The sequence below is a fragment of the Aythya ferina genome (genome assembly GCF_964211825.1).
Source record: "Aythya ferina genome assembly, chromosome: 2".
In the NCBI taxonomy this organism is placed as follows: domain Eukaryota; kingdom Metazoa; phylum Chordata; class Aves; order Anseriformes; family Anatidae; genus Aythya; species Aythya ferina.
In genome coordinates this window covers 110,049,724-110,066,135 of record NC_140297.1, presented here as the reverse complement: position 1 = coordinate 110,066,135, position 16,412 = coordinate 110,049,724, and the positions used below count along the sequence as shown (strand labels likewise).

General features: G+C 36.8%; 1 protein-coding gene across 2 annotated transcripts in view; it reads left to right on the top strand.

Annotated features, from left to right (window-relative positions):
• Positions 1–16,412, top strand: part of SMCHD1 (structural maintenance of chromosomes flexible hinge domain containing 1) — a 79,628-nt gene that overhangs the window by 58,481 nt on the left and 4,735 nt on the right. For both annotated transcript variants that reach the window (XM_084510688.1, XM_084510689.1), the window contains 10 exons: positions 2,506–2,593; positions 2,995–3,126; positions 6,673–6,822; positions 10,415–10,541; positions 10,706–10,825; positions 11,797–11,882; positions 12,924–13,046; positions 13,316–13,506; positions 14,307–14,416; positions 15,730–15,800. In XM_084510688.1, coding sequence (XP_084366814.1) covers positions 2,506–2,593; positions 2,995–3,126; positions 6,673–6,822; positions 10,415–10,541; positions 10,706–10,825; positions 11,797–11,882; positions 12,924–13,046; positions 13,316–13,506; positions 14,307–14,416; positions 15,730–15,800 — 1,198 coding nt within the window. The remainder of the gene's footprint in view (positions 1–2,505; positions 2,594–2,994; positions 3,127–6,672; positions 6,823–10,414; positions 10,542–10,705; positions 10,826–11,796; positions 11,883–12,923; positions 13,047–13,315; positions 13,507–14,306; positions 14,417–15,729; positions 15,801–16,412) is intronic.

Sequence of the window (16,412 nt, the reverse complement as noted above, 5' to 3'; positions counted from 1 at the left end):
TCTTGCCTCCTGTTTTTAGATTTGCCTCCTGTTTTTAGAAAACAGACTTTAAGATCACCAGCATGCAGCACGTAGCACTGTTACACAGCTGACCTGGCTCCTGCATCAGAGGAACAGAGACTGCTTCAGCTCAGCTAAGTCAAGATTCCAGGACCATCTGAGTGGCAGCACTGCCAGAGATGATAGGGGAGTTTCCTAAACTGCCTCTCAACTGTGGCTCTCCTCCCTTTCAAAAGGCACATAATAGAGATCAGGAGGCCACATGTCAATTTTGTAATCCTTGGGAATCTGTGTTTTCAAGACCTTGGCTGTATCTTACCATTAGGTCTTTAACACTTTGATTTCCTGGGGAGCAGGTTAGCTGAGGCTTAAATTCAAGGTTCTGACACACAATGCAAATGTACCTCCATCTGTAAATCCCTGTGTCATATTCATCCAAGAACCTGTCCCACCTGGGAAAGCAGATGATGCAACCTTCATTGACTAAGTCTTTTTAGCTTCTCAGATAGGGTACAGCAATGTAATGTATGTGTATATGAAGACTTCCATCTAAGAGATTACAGCTATTTCAAAAAACTGCAGTACATCTCAACAGGAATTGTAGTTAATTTAGACAAGGCATTTTGAATCTTTACTAAAATCTCAGTCTTTACCTTAAAGGCACTCAAGACGCCAAAGCCTTCTAATGCTGAGTTTGACAGTTGTAGCAAAAAAAACCTGTCCAATAAGGATACAGTTTTTGCTTTTAACAGAGCAGAGCTTTCTCAGCAGCTATTCCAAGGTTAAAAATTAACTTCTCCAGAAACTGAGTATTACTGAAAAATTTGTACCAAGCATAAGGTATGTTTCTGACCTTGCTCATTCTGATAAATGCTTAGTAATGGATGTAGTTCAAACACAAGAAACCCCTGAAACATTATCAAAATAAGACACTTTATGTTGCATGTTTGTGCGTCCAGAAAAGAAGTACTTACCACATTTACCTGCATAGGGCTTCTCACAGAAGAAGCACATAGTAGATGGATGTGATATAAATTAATCCACACAGAGCTGAATATTGAATTTAAAAAATCTTGACATTGCTCCCTTAGATTAATAGTTAGCTGCAAATGTCCAGAATTAAAACTCCCTACCTTTCTGAAAGATTTGAGAAAACTAGCAGTAGATAGACACTTCTCATTAGCAGCACTTTTAGGAAAGTGCATATTGTTCACTGCTACCAGTGCCTGTGGCATCACTGTCTACCACCTGGTTTCTCTCTAGTTTTTACATCCTTGGCATAGTCACTGATGGGTTATCATCTACTGGATCCTAGATCAGTAATATAGGTCACCCTTTCAACTTGGGTGCAGTCTTGCAACTTTCATAACAACAGTGCAATTTATTCTTCTAAAGCTTATGCCTGGTTAGATGGTGTTCAGCCACACCAAGATCTTTAGCAGATTGTTTACAACTCAGTAATACTGTTAAGTCTTAACCCAGATAAAATGTAGAAAAGAAGGTAGAATTGTTTCTGTTCTATATGGAAGACAAAAAGTCAGGCCCCTTTCCAGAGATAGGTAAAGTTTTGATATTTTACTTTTTACAAATTAAGCATTCCAGGGAATCTTGCATCTTACTCTTTTCCAAACGAATTAAGAGGAAACGTATTCTTTACTCTTACTGTCAAAACAGCTAAAATGTATGTTGAAAGCAATAATCTCATTAGCCAATTCAAGAGTGTCATAAGTCATCCTCCTAGAACAATGCCTGAATCTAGAGGCTGTGGTTGTATCTACTCAAAGGTCTCTTAAGTATTTTTAAGTCACTGCTATCCATCGTATCCATTGGAAGACTTCAGTATTCTTCCACATACTGTGTTGCCTTCCTTGCTAGGTGAAGTTCTGCTTCTATCAGCAGAAGTGCAGGTGTCTGTCTTCTCTTCGTATTTTGATGGTAGGGATTCTGTGCCAGTTGTTGGCACTCCAAAACACTCAAAGGTAGAATGAAAACTCTTCTCTGTCTCGATGTGCTCAACCTTGGCCACTGGCGATGACCTAATTTTGTACGGTTTCTAAGTATCAGAAGGAATCAGCTATTCAGATATTACAGAATCTAAAGCCCAACAACTGAATTTGGAAAGAAGTCGTTGTTGTAGATACAAACATCTTTGTGCTCTTTTTAAGTAGCTTTATGAGAATTCCTTGGATGGAAAGTAAAAACAGGGTAGACTGGCAGACTTCTGAATAATAGGGCCATAACAAACTTCCTGTCAACTCGTAGAGAAAAAACTCCTGGAGGCAACTTTCCTCATCCAAGTTTCCAAAAACCTTATTCTAGAAGAGAATGCTTTAGTGGCATTCTTGCTGAAGGTCATTATGGGGGAGTATTAAAATCTGTCATACATTAATAGAACTCTTATCTAGTTAGGAGGACTACTCAGAATTTCAATTGCTTGCATACTTACATACTTGTCACTTCAATATTTACTTGGTTTTGATTGTGTTTTGTTTTGGATTACTTTAGGGATAAAGTGATTCCAGAGAGAGTGGGCACTTACAGTATACAGTTTACTTTTGCAATGGATAAGACAAACATGCTCAGCAGTGACCAGGTATGAAAGTATAATTAATTACACATAGCCAAGAACATGTAATACAGATCTGGGAGAAATACTGTGATACTTTGTAGATTCAGAATGCAAATGCTTTCAGTTGTGAGTTACTAAAAAAAAAAAAAAAAAATTTAATTTGAAATAGCGGTTGATATTAAACTGATTATCAAAACAAAATTTCAATAGCTTTTTATAAGTAATCAGAAATAACAAAACTCCGTAACTTTTAACCTAGTACTGCTGCTTTATGGCCATCCTAAATTTATTTCTGCCAGTAAATTTCACGTGCATTTCAATCAGTATATTTTTAGCAACTAATGTGTGCAGGTGAATTGTGAATTATATCAGACTTCTCTTTCTTTTGTTTTGTTTTATGTTATTCTTTTTCCCTTTTTTGCTAGATTGTAGTTGAAGTTGTACCTAATGACCCAGTACGCTTGTTACCTGATTCTTTACCAGCTACTCCAGCCGTTTCCAATGTTCGAACTGTTACTAGCCGTACACTGGTGAAGGATTTACACCTCCATGTAATGGTAACTATACTTTAATACAAAATCATACTTAGAGAAATGTGACTACTAAAAATGTGTTAAATTTTGCTGTAAGACATTGCTACTATCTTATGTTTTAATATATAAATGAATATGGTTAAAGCCATTAAATATATATTGTATTTTGAACAGTTGAAGACAAATCTAAAAATAGTTTTCATAGATTTAAATAAAAATATTTTTAAAATTTCTTAATCTGGTGACAACAGACATGGAGAAGGCTGAGGTACTCACAATTTTTTTTTGCCTCAGTCTTCACTGGCTTCACTCCTCCCACATCTCTCAAGTCCCTCAGGTACCTGAACCTCAAGGCAGGAACTCAAGTAGTTAAGTCCCTTCCTCTGTGAGTGACGATCAGGTTTGAAACTACCTCATGAACCTGAATATGCAGAAGTCTATGGGACTTCATGAAATGCTTCCAAGGCACTGAGGGAACTGGCTGATGTAGTTGCCAAAGCACTCTCCATCATATTTGAAAGGTCATGGCAGTCGGTTGAAGTCCCCAGTAACTGAAAAAAGGGAAGCATAACATACATTTTTAGAAAGGATTGAAAGGAAAACCCTGGGAGCTACAGATCAGTCAGTCTCCCCTCTATGTCCATGAAGATCATGGAACAGATCCTCACTGAAGCTATGTTAAGGCATATGGAAGACATGGAGGTGATTTGAGACAGCCAGCATGGCTTCACAAAGAGCAAATTGTGCCTGACCAATCTAGTGGCCTTCTGATGGAGTGACTACATGAAGTCATGATGAAGGAAAAGCAACTGTCGTTGTCTACCTAGACTTCTGTAAGACCTTTAAAACAATCCCACATAACATCCTTGTCTCAAAATTGGAGACAGATGGATTTGAAGGGTGGACTATTCAGTGGATGAGAAATCGTCTGGATTGCTGCATCCAAAGAATTGTGGTCAAGTATCTTAGTGTCCAGGTGGAGATCAGTGATGAGTGGTGTCTTTCAGGGGTCTGTTTGGGACTGATACTCTTTAATATATTTATCAATGACATAGACAGTGTACCTTCAGTAGGTTTGCACGCAACGCCAAGCTGAAGTTGACATTTCAGAGGGAAGGGATGCCATCCAGAGGGACCTTTACAGGCTTGAGAGCTAGGCACATGCAAGCTTCATGAAGTTCACCAAGGTCAAGTGCAAGGTGTCCTGTACCTGGTTTGGGGCAATCCTAAATATCAGTATGGATTGGGGGTTGAGAATGGGTTGAGAGCAGGCTTGCAGAAAAAGACTTGAGGGGTCCTGGTGGATGAAAAATTTTAATTGAGTTGGCAGTGTGTGCTTGCAGCCCAGAAGGTGAGTTATATCCTGGGCTGCATCAAAAGATGCGTGGCCATCAGGTTGAAGGAGGTGATTCTGCCCCTCTACTCTGCTCTTATGAGAACCACACCTGGAAGAGTCCTGCATCCAGGTCTGGGGCCTCCAGCACAAGAAGGATACCTGACTTGCTGTCAGGTATCTCAATTGAAGCCCATTTCTTGCTGCAGGAAAAAAAAAAAATATTACAAGAATAAATTCTAGTGGGAAAACCTTGGAAAGGATCTTCTACTGTGTATGTTATTTTTGTTCCAGGAGACAGTTCCTCATGGAATCTTCCATTACAAAAAAAACAGGTTTCCTGAACTTCAAACATTCACACATAAATCTGGAGATTGCTTACCAGTTACTGTCATTGGCAAAAGCAGAGTCAACCTGGGGAAAATTAATTTATTGCCAGTTAGGATAGGTTTGGGTAGTGAGAAACAAAGACAAAACAAGACACCTTCTTATCTGCCCTTTCTCAGGCTTAGCTTCCCTCCTGACTCCTCTGCCTTCCCAGAGGGGCTCGGGGTTGGGGAATGGGGGTTACAGTCAGTCCACCACAGCTCCTCCCTGTTGCTCCTTCCTTCTCACTCTGTTCTGCTGCTCCAGTGTGTGTTCTCCAGAGGCTGCAGCCCTTCAGGAAAAATTGCTCCTGTGTGCCTCTCCAAGGGCCACTCCTCCACATAAACATCTGCTCTGGTGTAGTGTCCTCCACTGGCTGCTGTGTGGATACCTGCTCTACCATGGTCCTCTTCACAGGCTTCAGGGAAATACCTCCTCCTGTGTGGTGTCTCCACAGGCTGTGGGGGAATTTCAGCTCTAGCACTGGGAACACTTCCTCCCCTTCCTTCTCTGGCCTGCAGTGGGGCCATTGGAGATGGTTGGAACCGATTAAGTCTGGTACGGGGCAGCCCTGGCCTCACTTCATGGGACCCACGCCGCAGCCTCTCCACTGTCAGAACCTTGCCGTGTACACCCAAAAGTGGAAGTTTTAATTAAGTCTCATGGCTATGATAGCATTGGCCTCAGTGAGACATGGTGGCACAGCTCACATGCCTGGAGTGCTCTGATAAAGTGTTACGGGCTCTACAGGAGAGAGAGGCAGGGAAGGAGGGAAGGCAAGGAAGTCCTGTACACTAGGGAATGCCTTGACCTCATTGAGCTAGGACAGTTGTTCTCAGGGTACCCAGCCCCCTGAGTTTGGAAGATGGTGACAGGGAGCAAGATGAAGCCACTATAATCCAACAGGAATCTCTAAGTGGCCTCCTCACTGTTCTGAATAGTCATAAATTTATGGAGCTGAACGGATTTCATCCAAGGGTCCTGAAGAAGCTGGCAGAAGCACTCACCAAGTCACTTTTAATAATCTGTCAGTAGTCCTGGCTAGCCAGGGAGGTCACATTTGCCTAGAGGTTAGCGAATGTAACTCCAATATACAAGAAGGACAGGACGGTGGATACAAGGAATTACAGGCCTGTCAGTCTGACCTTGGTCCTGGGGAGGGTTATGGGGCACCTTCAGTGCCATCACGCACAATATACGGGACAGTCAACTGATCAATAGTAGCCAGTACGGGTTTATGAAGGGCAGGCCCTGCCTGACTAACCTGATCAACTTTATTACAAGATGATCCACTTGGTAGATGAGGGAAAGGCTGTGAATGTCATTTACCTCAATTTTAGTAAAGCACTTGACATAGTCTCCCATGGTATTTTTCTGAAGAAACTGGCTGCTCGTGGCTTGGACAGGTGTACAGTTCACTGAGTAAAGAGATGGCTGGCAGGGTTCAACGACTTAAGAGCAGCTGAGAAAACTGGAGTTGTTTAGTGTGGAGAAGAGGAGCCTCATTGCTCTTGACAGCTACGTGAAAGGAGATTGCAGCAAGGAGGATGTAGGTCTCTTAGGATAAAAGGAAGCAGTCTCAAGTTGTCAAGGGGAGGTTTGGATTGGACATTAGAAAGAATTTCTTCAAGAAGTTGGTTAAATACTAGAACAAGCTGCCCACGGAGGTGATGGAGTCCCCATCCTTAGAGGTATTTCAGAGGTGTGGACATGGCACTAATGGAAACAGTTTAATGATGGGACTCTGTAGATCAGGTTAGTGCTTGGACTTGATGATCTTGAAGGTCTTTTCAACCTAGATGATTCTATACATGACTTATTTTGGTTCCTGTAATTCTCCAAACTAACTTCTTTATCTGTTTCACTTACAGGATGAATATAACAACCGCACTGGATTTGACTTAGTTGGCAGAATAATAGCAAAAATTAAGAGCCCCAATGAAGATGATACAGAGATTCCACAGTTTCAAGGGAAAGTCAGTGCAGTTGAGTTCCCATTTGACAGGGGATCAGCTGAAATTGTAAGTGTGACCAAAATACTCAGTTACATGAGTAACAGATCTCATAAAGCACGTTTTTCTATGGTTTCAGAGTTGATCTTACACCTAGCCATGGTCTGTGGAGGTTTAGCATATATTGTAGCATACCTTAATGATATGTAGATAAATTTTTTCTTCTCTGTTTGGTTGCTGATTCTCAGATGTAGAGGAGTCATACTTTAAAGTGATTATTCTTGCAAATGGAGGGACGTTCAAATTCAAAAACTTGATCAGGGTTTATGATATGCAGGATGATCCAGGTTAATTCTTCATTTAAATTTCATATGTAAATAACATTTCACTAATTTGGAATTCAATATTTACTGGTTTTAACATCTTATGATCATTTAATCTGACCTCCCTGTGTATATGTAATTAAATTTTACCTAATTCTCTTTATATTTTGTCAAGCTAACTGGTCTTCCAATTACTTTGCAGAAAGGCATCCTATTCTCTTTTGAAGAAAGAAAGCTAAAACTTTACCACTTCATTTTAGTAATTAGTGACCTTGACTGTTAAAAATGCATTATTTCAGTTTGAATCTTTGTAGTGTCTGTTTTATTGCATACTTTGTGCTAGATTAAAGAGCTTTTTTGTACACTGTAGTGTCACTTTATTCAACAAATACAGATTGATTTTTGAAAACCTCTGAATTGTAACAGTTGTTACAAAGTGTAATATAAAAGACACAAGCTAAAACGTGTGTGCACAAAATCAGAAACATCAAAACAGATCAGAAACTGTTTAAAATGTATCAGAACAAATTAAGTATAGAACCACACATCTGCTCTGAGTACAGTGCTCACAGCTTACAGAGCATGTTGGTCAATAGGACTATTCACGTGGTAAAATTGGTACAAATAGGTTTGCCTTTTTTGTTGTTGTTGGTTGAAGCATCATGTAAGAATTTTAGAGCAAAAATGTACCCCTACTTTATTTGGCTCCTCTGATTGTTACATGTTTTACCAGCCTGTAGTCGTATGAAATCTTAAAATGGTTTGAAGGCATACTGAAGGAAAATCCAATTTTTTAAAGAAACTTTCTCAATCACTTTTTCTACCTTGTTCATTGGGAGCAACTTCCCAGCAGATTGGCATCAAAGCAGACTGCTTTAGCAACAAATACAAAACCTCACATTGTGTCTTGGAAATCAACACTATAAAACCCCAGTAGAGTCTCTAAAATCTATAGATCCTACATACAAATTTCTTCATCTTGTATTATATTCAGTACATCAATTGTTTTTGTGAAACTGTGTAGATGAAGCTTAATGACACAGCATAATTAAATTGTCTGTTGATAGCAATCAAGGACAGAAACACCTAGTTAATGTGGGTAAACACTTTTCACTGATCCAGGACAGAACATGTAGTTAGTATGGGAAACACTTTTGTCTGAACAAGTTGATCAAACAGGTCTACTTTGATAAAGTGACAAAATATATATGGAAAAAAGGCTAGTAAAAAAAAAAAAATGGACCGAATGGAGGTATCAAATAAAAATAATGTATTAATTGATTTATGGGGCATTCTGAGTTATTCTTGTATCTCAAGTGTGTTTCAAGAGTAATAAATTATTTGCTTGTCCCTCCTACTCCCTGCTTCCCCAGAGTTCTTCTATTTCTCTGATGAAAGCCTCCATGTCCTCAACCATGTGCCAGTACCTTTTTCTCTAAGCAATCCTCAAAGCAATTCCATTCTTCCTGTATATAGTCTTAAGGATTGCTGTGTAGTTTCAGAGACAGAGAAAAATTTTTCTGTGAACACATTTTTCTGGGACAGGTGGGGTGGGAAAAAACACACAAGTATAGGTAGCAGGACTGCTGTAACTACTGATCTACCAAAATAATGTTTTTCTCCTCAAATCTTGTATTTATTATATCTATGGCAGAAATTTAAACTTTTTTTTATAACTTCATACTGGTGAGGGGAATGACAACCTCATACAGTGGGCTCTGCCAGTTCAGATAAATTTACTGGTATTTTTTCAGACTCCTTGTTGATGCAGAAATCAGCATTTTCTTACCTCCATATACAAGTAACCTGCTGCTGTTGAGCTATTGTGGCATAAATACACCAGTCTTGCTTCAGTGTCTAATCTAACAACCTGTGTAATGGGGAACAGGGTGGTGTTCATTTTGTTGTGTGTTGTTTAAGGTTTTTTTTTATAAGGAGATGCTTTTTCTTTCTACTCAGATATTCCTGGGTTGTTTTTTTTTTGTTTGGTGTTCTGCTGCCTCGTTACTGTGATCTGGTGAGATCCTACTGTTTTAGTAGTAGCTTCTGTTTGCTGCTCTTCCCTTGGCAGTAATTCCACTTCAGTGAATCCTATCTCCTCCTCTTCAGACAGTTTTCAGTTGTCTACTTTGCACTGAGTTCTTTGACTTCAGGCAACTCACAAAGCTCATGCGGAAAGGATTTTTTGGTTGTGATTTAATGTACATTTCAAATGACTAGTAAATGGAGGGGGGTGGGAAAAAATAGTGTTTTTTTCAAATACCTTGAAATTGTTACATCTTGTTTAGGACTATAATCATGTGCAATTAGCATCAACGTAATGACAGTGATGATCTGACATGCTTACCCCTAGGTTGAGGATCATGAATGCTGAACTTGTTCAATGAAGGAAAATGTTTAGCATAAATTTATATAGGTATAATAGGTTTCTATTAGCATAAATTTTCAAAGGAAAAGGTATTTCTGCTGCAGACTTATCCTGACTAAATATGTAGCTGCAATATTTTTTGAAAGCCATGAAGACTATCTTTGAAGGTTATATATCTATCTCTTCTTTTAGGCTGCAGCCACCTCTCTTGATTTGGCCAGTTGAGTAGCAATTTCTACACGTTAAAGGTGGAAACATGAGTTTTATTATAAACATTATTCATTTTATGCATGATACCTTTCCCAAAGTAACAGTACATTTAGATATTACCTGCACTAATTTTATTTCTGTTTACCATTCTTTATGGTTTTATAATATTTTCTGTTTGTAAAGAAAGGAGGGTTTTATTTCTTGCTTTATCTACATATATGTAAAAGAAACTTCTGAGAAATGGGATGTTCTTGTCAGTTTCTAGAGACATATTTTTCATTCATTTGGGACGTGCTGTCTACTTCCATGAACAACAGTAACTTTAACTCAGCACTGGGAATAGATTGGGTTTTGTTCCCTGTGCTTATGCATTTGGTCTTTCTTTTTAATGTTTGCATTTGTTCACATGCTGGAGTGCATCTGAGAGAATCTTGCCTGTGGGATGGTGCAGAAAATATTTTTTTCTGAGCATGTCTCTCAAAATATATAGCTAAAAATAATAGGACTTTTTAAACAGGTAAAATAATCTTAATTCTTAACAGAATGCTTAGTGGTAAACCTTCAAATTTTACTTCCTTTTATTAGGTAGAAAAGGACATTTCCAAACTGATATTTAAGACTAGTAGTAGTATCATACATATGTTACATGTTAAGTAATTTTATAAGACTTAGTATTTGAGCATTGTTTTACTTTATTTTGTGTGTTACCTCGGGTGTGAACATAAACTTATGTTTGCTTGTTTGTTTCTTTTCAAATTAGAATCTAGTGCTGGCTGAAAACAGTCCTGGAAGAGATAGCACTGAATATATTCTTGTATTTGAGCCAGATCTGCCGGCTTTGAGAAAGCCTTTGGAGCCATACCGTCTGTCGTTTATGTTTTACAATGGTATGTTTCAATTACTTTAAAATGCTTTCTTGTCTTTAGAAGCAGCTATGCTTGGGTCCATAATGCTACTTTGAAAGTGTGTAATGGCCTAACAGATTTTTGCTGATGTTTAAATAAACTGTGTTAGTGTATTTTTTTCTAAAAATACGTGTTTCTTTGTGTAGATTACAAGAAGCAGCAACAGATGGCAACACTTACAAGGGAAAGAGACCAATTATCTCAGTCCATAGGTGTTTACAGAAATTGGTTTGATACTACTAATCAGCTTGTAGCTGAAATGAGATGTAAGTTCAATCAAATATATACATCTATTTCCTGGGAATTTTTCTTTTCCATTTAACAATTTTGTCAATATAGGGAGGGGGAGAAAGATCAGCATTAAAGTCAGGAGATACATTAATTAGAGGGAAGTGGAATGATTGTATTTTTGCATTAGAAGAGAAGCCTCTAGTTATCTGCATGTACCCCACCTATAAAGGGTCCTGATTTGAGGTAGTATTTTTTTTGTCAGAATTGTCAAAGGAGGAATAAAACGTTTAAGATCCCGTTTTTCCATAACTGCCTTGCACTCCCATCTTTACAATGGATGTGTGAAAGTCTGTTAAATGATAGAGCAGTGTGAAGGAAGCAGTTGTTTATGGAAATGGGAGAGAAGAAGGAGAACGAAAATGTTTATTTTCTTTGCACTATATTTTGTTTCATCATATTGATCAGAAGGTTTGTTTTAGTAGATGTATTTTGATTTTTTTGTTGTAAAACTAAATGCATGCTGGAGTTGGAAGCTGTGTCTGTTTCTTTTAATTTTACTACAGACCTACATTTCTCTAACTTGCCCACTGCATGTTCCCATTATGGATGCAAATTCCTGAATTTCAGAGAGGCAAAAAGTTTTGCTTCATGTTTTCAGAATTATGTGTATCTCAAAATAGTAAATTAGAGAACAATTATATGTTTTATGCTTAAAAATATTTTCAAATACAGATAAAACTAATTGAATAGAGACAGCAAGAAACAATTCACTTGATGAATTATTTGTTTGCAAAGCTGAAGGAGATGTTAGCTTCTGAAATTGCTTATGAGATGGACAAATCACAAAATTTCTGTGGACAAATCCTGATATTTTATGCTAGTATTTTGAGGAGTAGCTACCATCAGCTGTGGGTGACATGATTCTGAAAAGTTGAAGAAATTCTGCAATAAATGTTCCCCTGCTTTCCGATACATCCTTATTCTGTGTTGATTTTATTGGTTTCAGGTCAGGTTAAAGAAGCTGAAACAAGAGAAACCCACCTGAAGAATGAACTGAAAAAACAGCAGATTGAATTACCACAGACTAACACAGTATGGCTCATTTCTTACTAAACTCCATAACATCTTAAAATAAATGTAAATCTTAATATGAAGTTGGCATCATTAGATAACATTATCGAATCACACTAGTATATACACAAGCACCTATTAACAAAACCCTGAAAATTTAAACCACGAGGAAAATATATGGATCAGTGCCAAACTTCGTTTTAATTTTTATTTTATTTTATTTTATTTTATTTTTGGTAGTGTATGTATCTCTTAAAGTAACAGCTCTGTCATTTTATGTCCTGATTTTGTTTTTGCCTTTCTGTTAAGGTTAGTGGCTTACTGATAGTACTAGTTTTAATAATGTTTTTTTTTAAAGGCTGATCAATTTATTGGATATATTCTGTTACAAATAGCTCAAAAGAAAACACTTCTTTTTCAGTGAAGAGAGCATTTCATATGCTACTGCAAAAGCTCATGTAAAAGTAAGTTTGTAAGATTCAAGGCAATATATTCCATTACTGATTTCCCATAAAGATCCAATTACATTTTAAAGAAAACTTATAAGTAAGTTTTCAAACTACTCATGTTTTTGGGGAAAAAAAAAAAAGGTAAATTATCCCTTATCTTCAGATCAAATAAAAATATGCTACAGACATTAATCACAAATTAGAAAAATTTAAATTATACAACGTTTGCAGTCACAGTACCTAAGTTCCTCCTGCTGGCTAAATTTTTCAGGCATAGTCAACTCCTAAAATGGTTTCTTCTTGTACATTCACTCTTCCTGCTGGTTACAACTTTCTTCAGTTTTGGCTCTATTGAAGCTCCAGTAGTTCTTTGTGAGAAGAGCTTTTCTTCAATAAATAAAGGAATAAATACATACATAAGCTTATAGTCATAATTGCAATGTCTCCTTTTACTCTCCCCTGAGATTATATGCAGTGTCCCCATATATATTTACAGCCTGTTTTAGATTACTGAATGCTTTTGTTCAGAACTTGATTGACAACAAGTAAAGTAATCGTTTCTGCAATTTGGCCCATTGATAAATGCTTGCTAACTTCAAATTTCAATTCTCAGCTTCAGTATGTGGATTCTCTTATAAAACAAAAGATGTTGGATCAAGAAGGAGTAATGAAACAGCCAAGGCGAACTTGTACCCTCCCAAACTATCCAAAAGGCAACCAAGATGTTTTAGGGAAGGTGAGTTTTCTCCCATAGAGCCTTAAAGTGAGTTTTTTTAATTCTAGGAAGTGGTAGTGATGAAAAATTAGCCAACTGAATATCCTAGTAATTCCTGAGAAGGAGTGTTAAGAAAATGATAGCATTCTCATCCCATCCATGGCTCTTCTAACAGAGCCATCAACAGGGGAATTAAATGTCTCACTGAATTTGCAGTAGGAGTGTGATTAGTCTGCAAAGGGGATGTGGTCTTGGCTTCTGTTTTGACTATTCTAACTTCTATGGCACAGATTGCACATTTAGCGCAAATTGAGGATAATGAAGCAGCAAAAGTTATCTCCTGGCATTTGGCCAGCGACATGGACTGTGTAGTCACATTGACTACTGAAGCAGCTCGCAGTATTTTTGATGAAACTCAAGGTCGACAACAAGTGCTACCCCTTGATTCTATTTACAAGAAGACGCTCCCTGATTGGAACAGGTAGAGAAAAAAAACGATGAAACGGCATTTGTATAACATACTTTTAATAAGTATATAATATTTTTTCCCTAGCTTCTTTATAAATTTCACTCTTATTAAAGATTCAAAACCTAAAAATTTCTAACTTCGTAATATTAAGAATTGTGATGTCACGTGAAATGTTAGCTGAAATCCTAGCTTTATATATTTAATTAACTAAACACTGTTCTTTATTGAATACAGTATTTCCCTTGAGAAGACAATTTGCCATCTGTTTTCTTCACCTCTACATGTTTTGTAGAGCAGGAACTTTGCTTTATTTAATAATTCTAGTGTTTCAAATCATTTCCTATCTTGTTAAGAAATCTAACTCTTGAGTAGATTGCCTAAAATTATCTGTGGTAATAGAATTAATTGTACTGCTTTGGTTTCCTGGAAGATAAAGGAAAATATCACAATTCTGTACCTGAAAATAATTTGCTTATGCAGATGCCTATTAATATTATAAAGAATGCCTTTTTAGAAAAGACTCAATGTGTAGATGTATTTACAAGGTCCAAATTCTCAATTGTATTTTTAAAGAACTTGCCCATAAAATTAATCACATGAAATTGTTGGATACATGTGTCATTAAAAATCCGTGTTCCACCCAAACATCCTTAATTTAAATGGTATCTTAATGTTGGGATCATCTGTCCCCTAATGTGGAAGTGTTAAGATGCATTCAGTTCAGTTTTAGATCTCTGACTAGATTGTCAGAAGCAATAATGAAATGAGGACAATTTATTTATTTATGTTCTCCTCCATCACTCTTTAACTAGGCCTTTACCTCACTTAAGAAATGGAAAAATCTGCTTCAAACCTGTTGGAAATCCTGTATTTGCCAGAGATCTGTTAACGTTTCCAGATAATGTAGAGCACTGTCAAACAGGTAAATGATATTAAAGAAACTGTTAGTAATTGTTTTCTTTTTTAATAGATGAGATAGAGAAAAATCACAAATCAAAACTCACTCAGTAATTTTCATTAAGACATTTGCAAATACCAGTAGTGACCACTGTATAATTACTGCAGCCCTTTCTAATTCCCAAGTGAGTGCAAGCAGAAGCTGACCACCATATTAGTTTTATAGAAAAAACACTTATTACGGAAATGACCTTTTTTTTAGACTTTTTTTTTTTTTCCGGTCTTACTCCTCTCAAGAATGTGTAATGCATAGATTTGTAATATACACTCAGACCAACATGTAACTGACTTTTTGTTGTGCTTAAATATTTAGAGTGAGAATAAGCTTTCAGATTTTATGTAGATTTCAGTTTAGGGATCCAGCATCCCTCTGCTCTTTCTAACAACATAGCAGTACCTACCCTACACTCCTTTGCTTATATTAAGTAGGTCTACCCCTTTATATCAAGAGTTGTAATCTGTAATTAGTTCAGTAAGTTTTCTGTTTTACGTCACAGCTTCCCAGTATGAAAATATTCCTGTCTATTGTTAATTTAAAATATGTATATCAAAAAAAAAGTTAATTTTCAGGACATTAGATGCTGCCAGAAAGTTTACTTATAAATTCTTCTCTGTCCCCCATTAGCAGATAAGCTATTACTTTTCTGGAGAAATTTCGAAACCATGTAGCTTGACATATCTCACCCAAGGCTATATCAAATTAAATTTTGCATAGAACAGTCTTTTATTAGCAGAAGATCTTAAGATCAGATCAGTTGGATCAACATGTTAATGTTTTTTTCTTAATAATCCAGTGAATATTAAGAAACCAAGAACTCCATTTAAGGAGGACTAAAAATGTTATCATTTATGTCATTTCCTAAAACTTGGGATTTTATTATCTATGTCCTTATAAATGTAAATAATAGATATCAAGAGAGTGTTGTGGTGGAAAATACAGTCAATTATGCCATAAGGCAATTAAACATACTAAGTTATTTTATGAATTATTTACTGAAAACAAAAGGTTGCATATTTATATTATCTCAGAATAAAATTTCATTGAAAAAGTTAATGCATATGTTACTTTTCTTGCACTTACCTGAAAAGCTATAATAATCACAGAATGGTTTGGGTTGGAAGAGACCTCAAAGGTCATCTAATTCCAAGTCGTCTGCCATGAGCAGGTATAACCTGCCACTAGACCAGGTTGCTCAAATGATGCCCCAGAATTAATTTTTCAAAACTTAAGTTATTTTGTTTTAGAGAAATTTCACATCTCAAAAAACTGTTTTCCAGTGTTTGGGATGCTCTTGGGTGACACCATCATTATAGATAACTTGGATGCTGCAAACCATTACAGAAAAGAGGTATGCTTCAGTTATTCTTGATACTTTTTTTTTAAACAAACATATTACGTGGCTACATATTCGATACACAATAAACACTGAGTGGTTACTTGCTAAGTTTAATGACACTTCAGTTATAAGTGTGCTTATTATCAATAAGTCAATTATGATTCCCAACAGTGAATGGAATCTTTCTCTATTGGCACTGACAAAATTACTTCCATTTAAAAATTTCCATTTTGTGAATGCTGACATGAAGCATGGAACCATGTTTTTAGAGACAAACATTTGTAGTTTTGCTCTTAGTGTTAAATGTAAGTTTTCCTGGACTTTCCCAGTCCCTGAATGTGTAATGAAACAAGTCTGTGCCTCGGATCATGAAATTATGATGGCTGTGAGATCGTGACTTAAAAAGTTTCAAACCCACTAAAATGACCAAGATCTTGATGTGAAACTTAGTAGACCTTTTTCTGAGCCATTTTATTTCGGTTTAATGGGACAAATTTCACCGGACAAGAGTGTCTGAGGTAGTCCTGACATTGGGCTCTTCTGTTACAGCTCATAAGGTTGTCACAACTGAATTCTGATTGAGCATAAGGATTTAGAACTGTACTGATCAAACCAGTAAGCTTT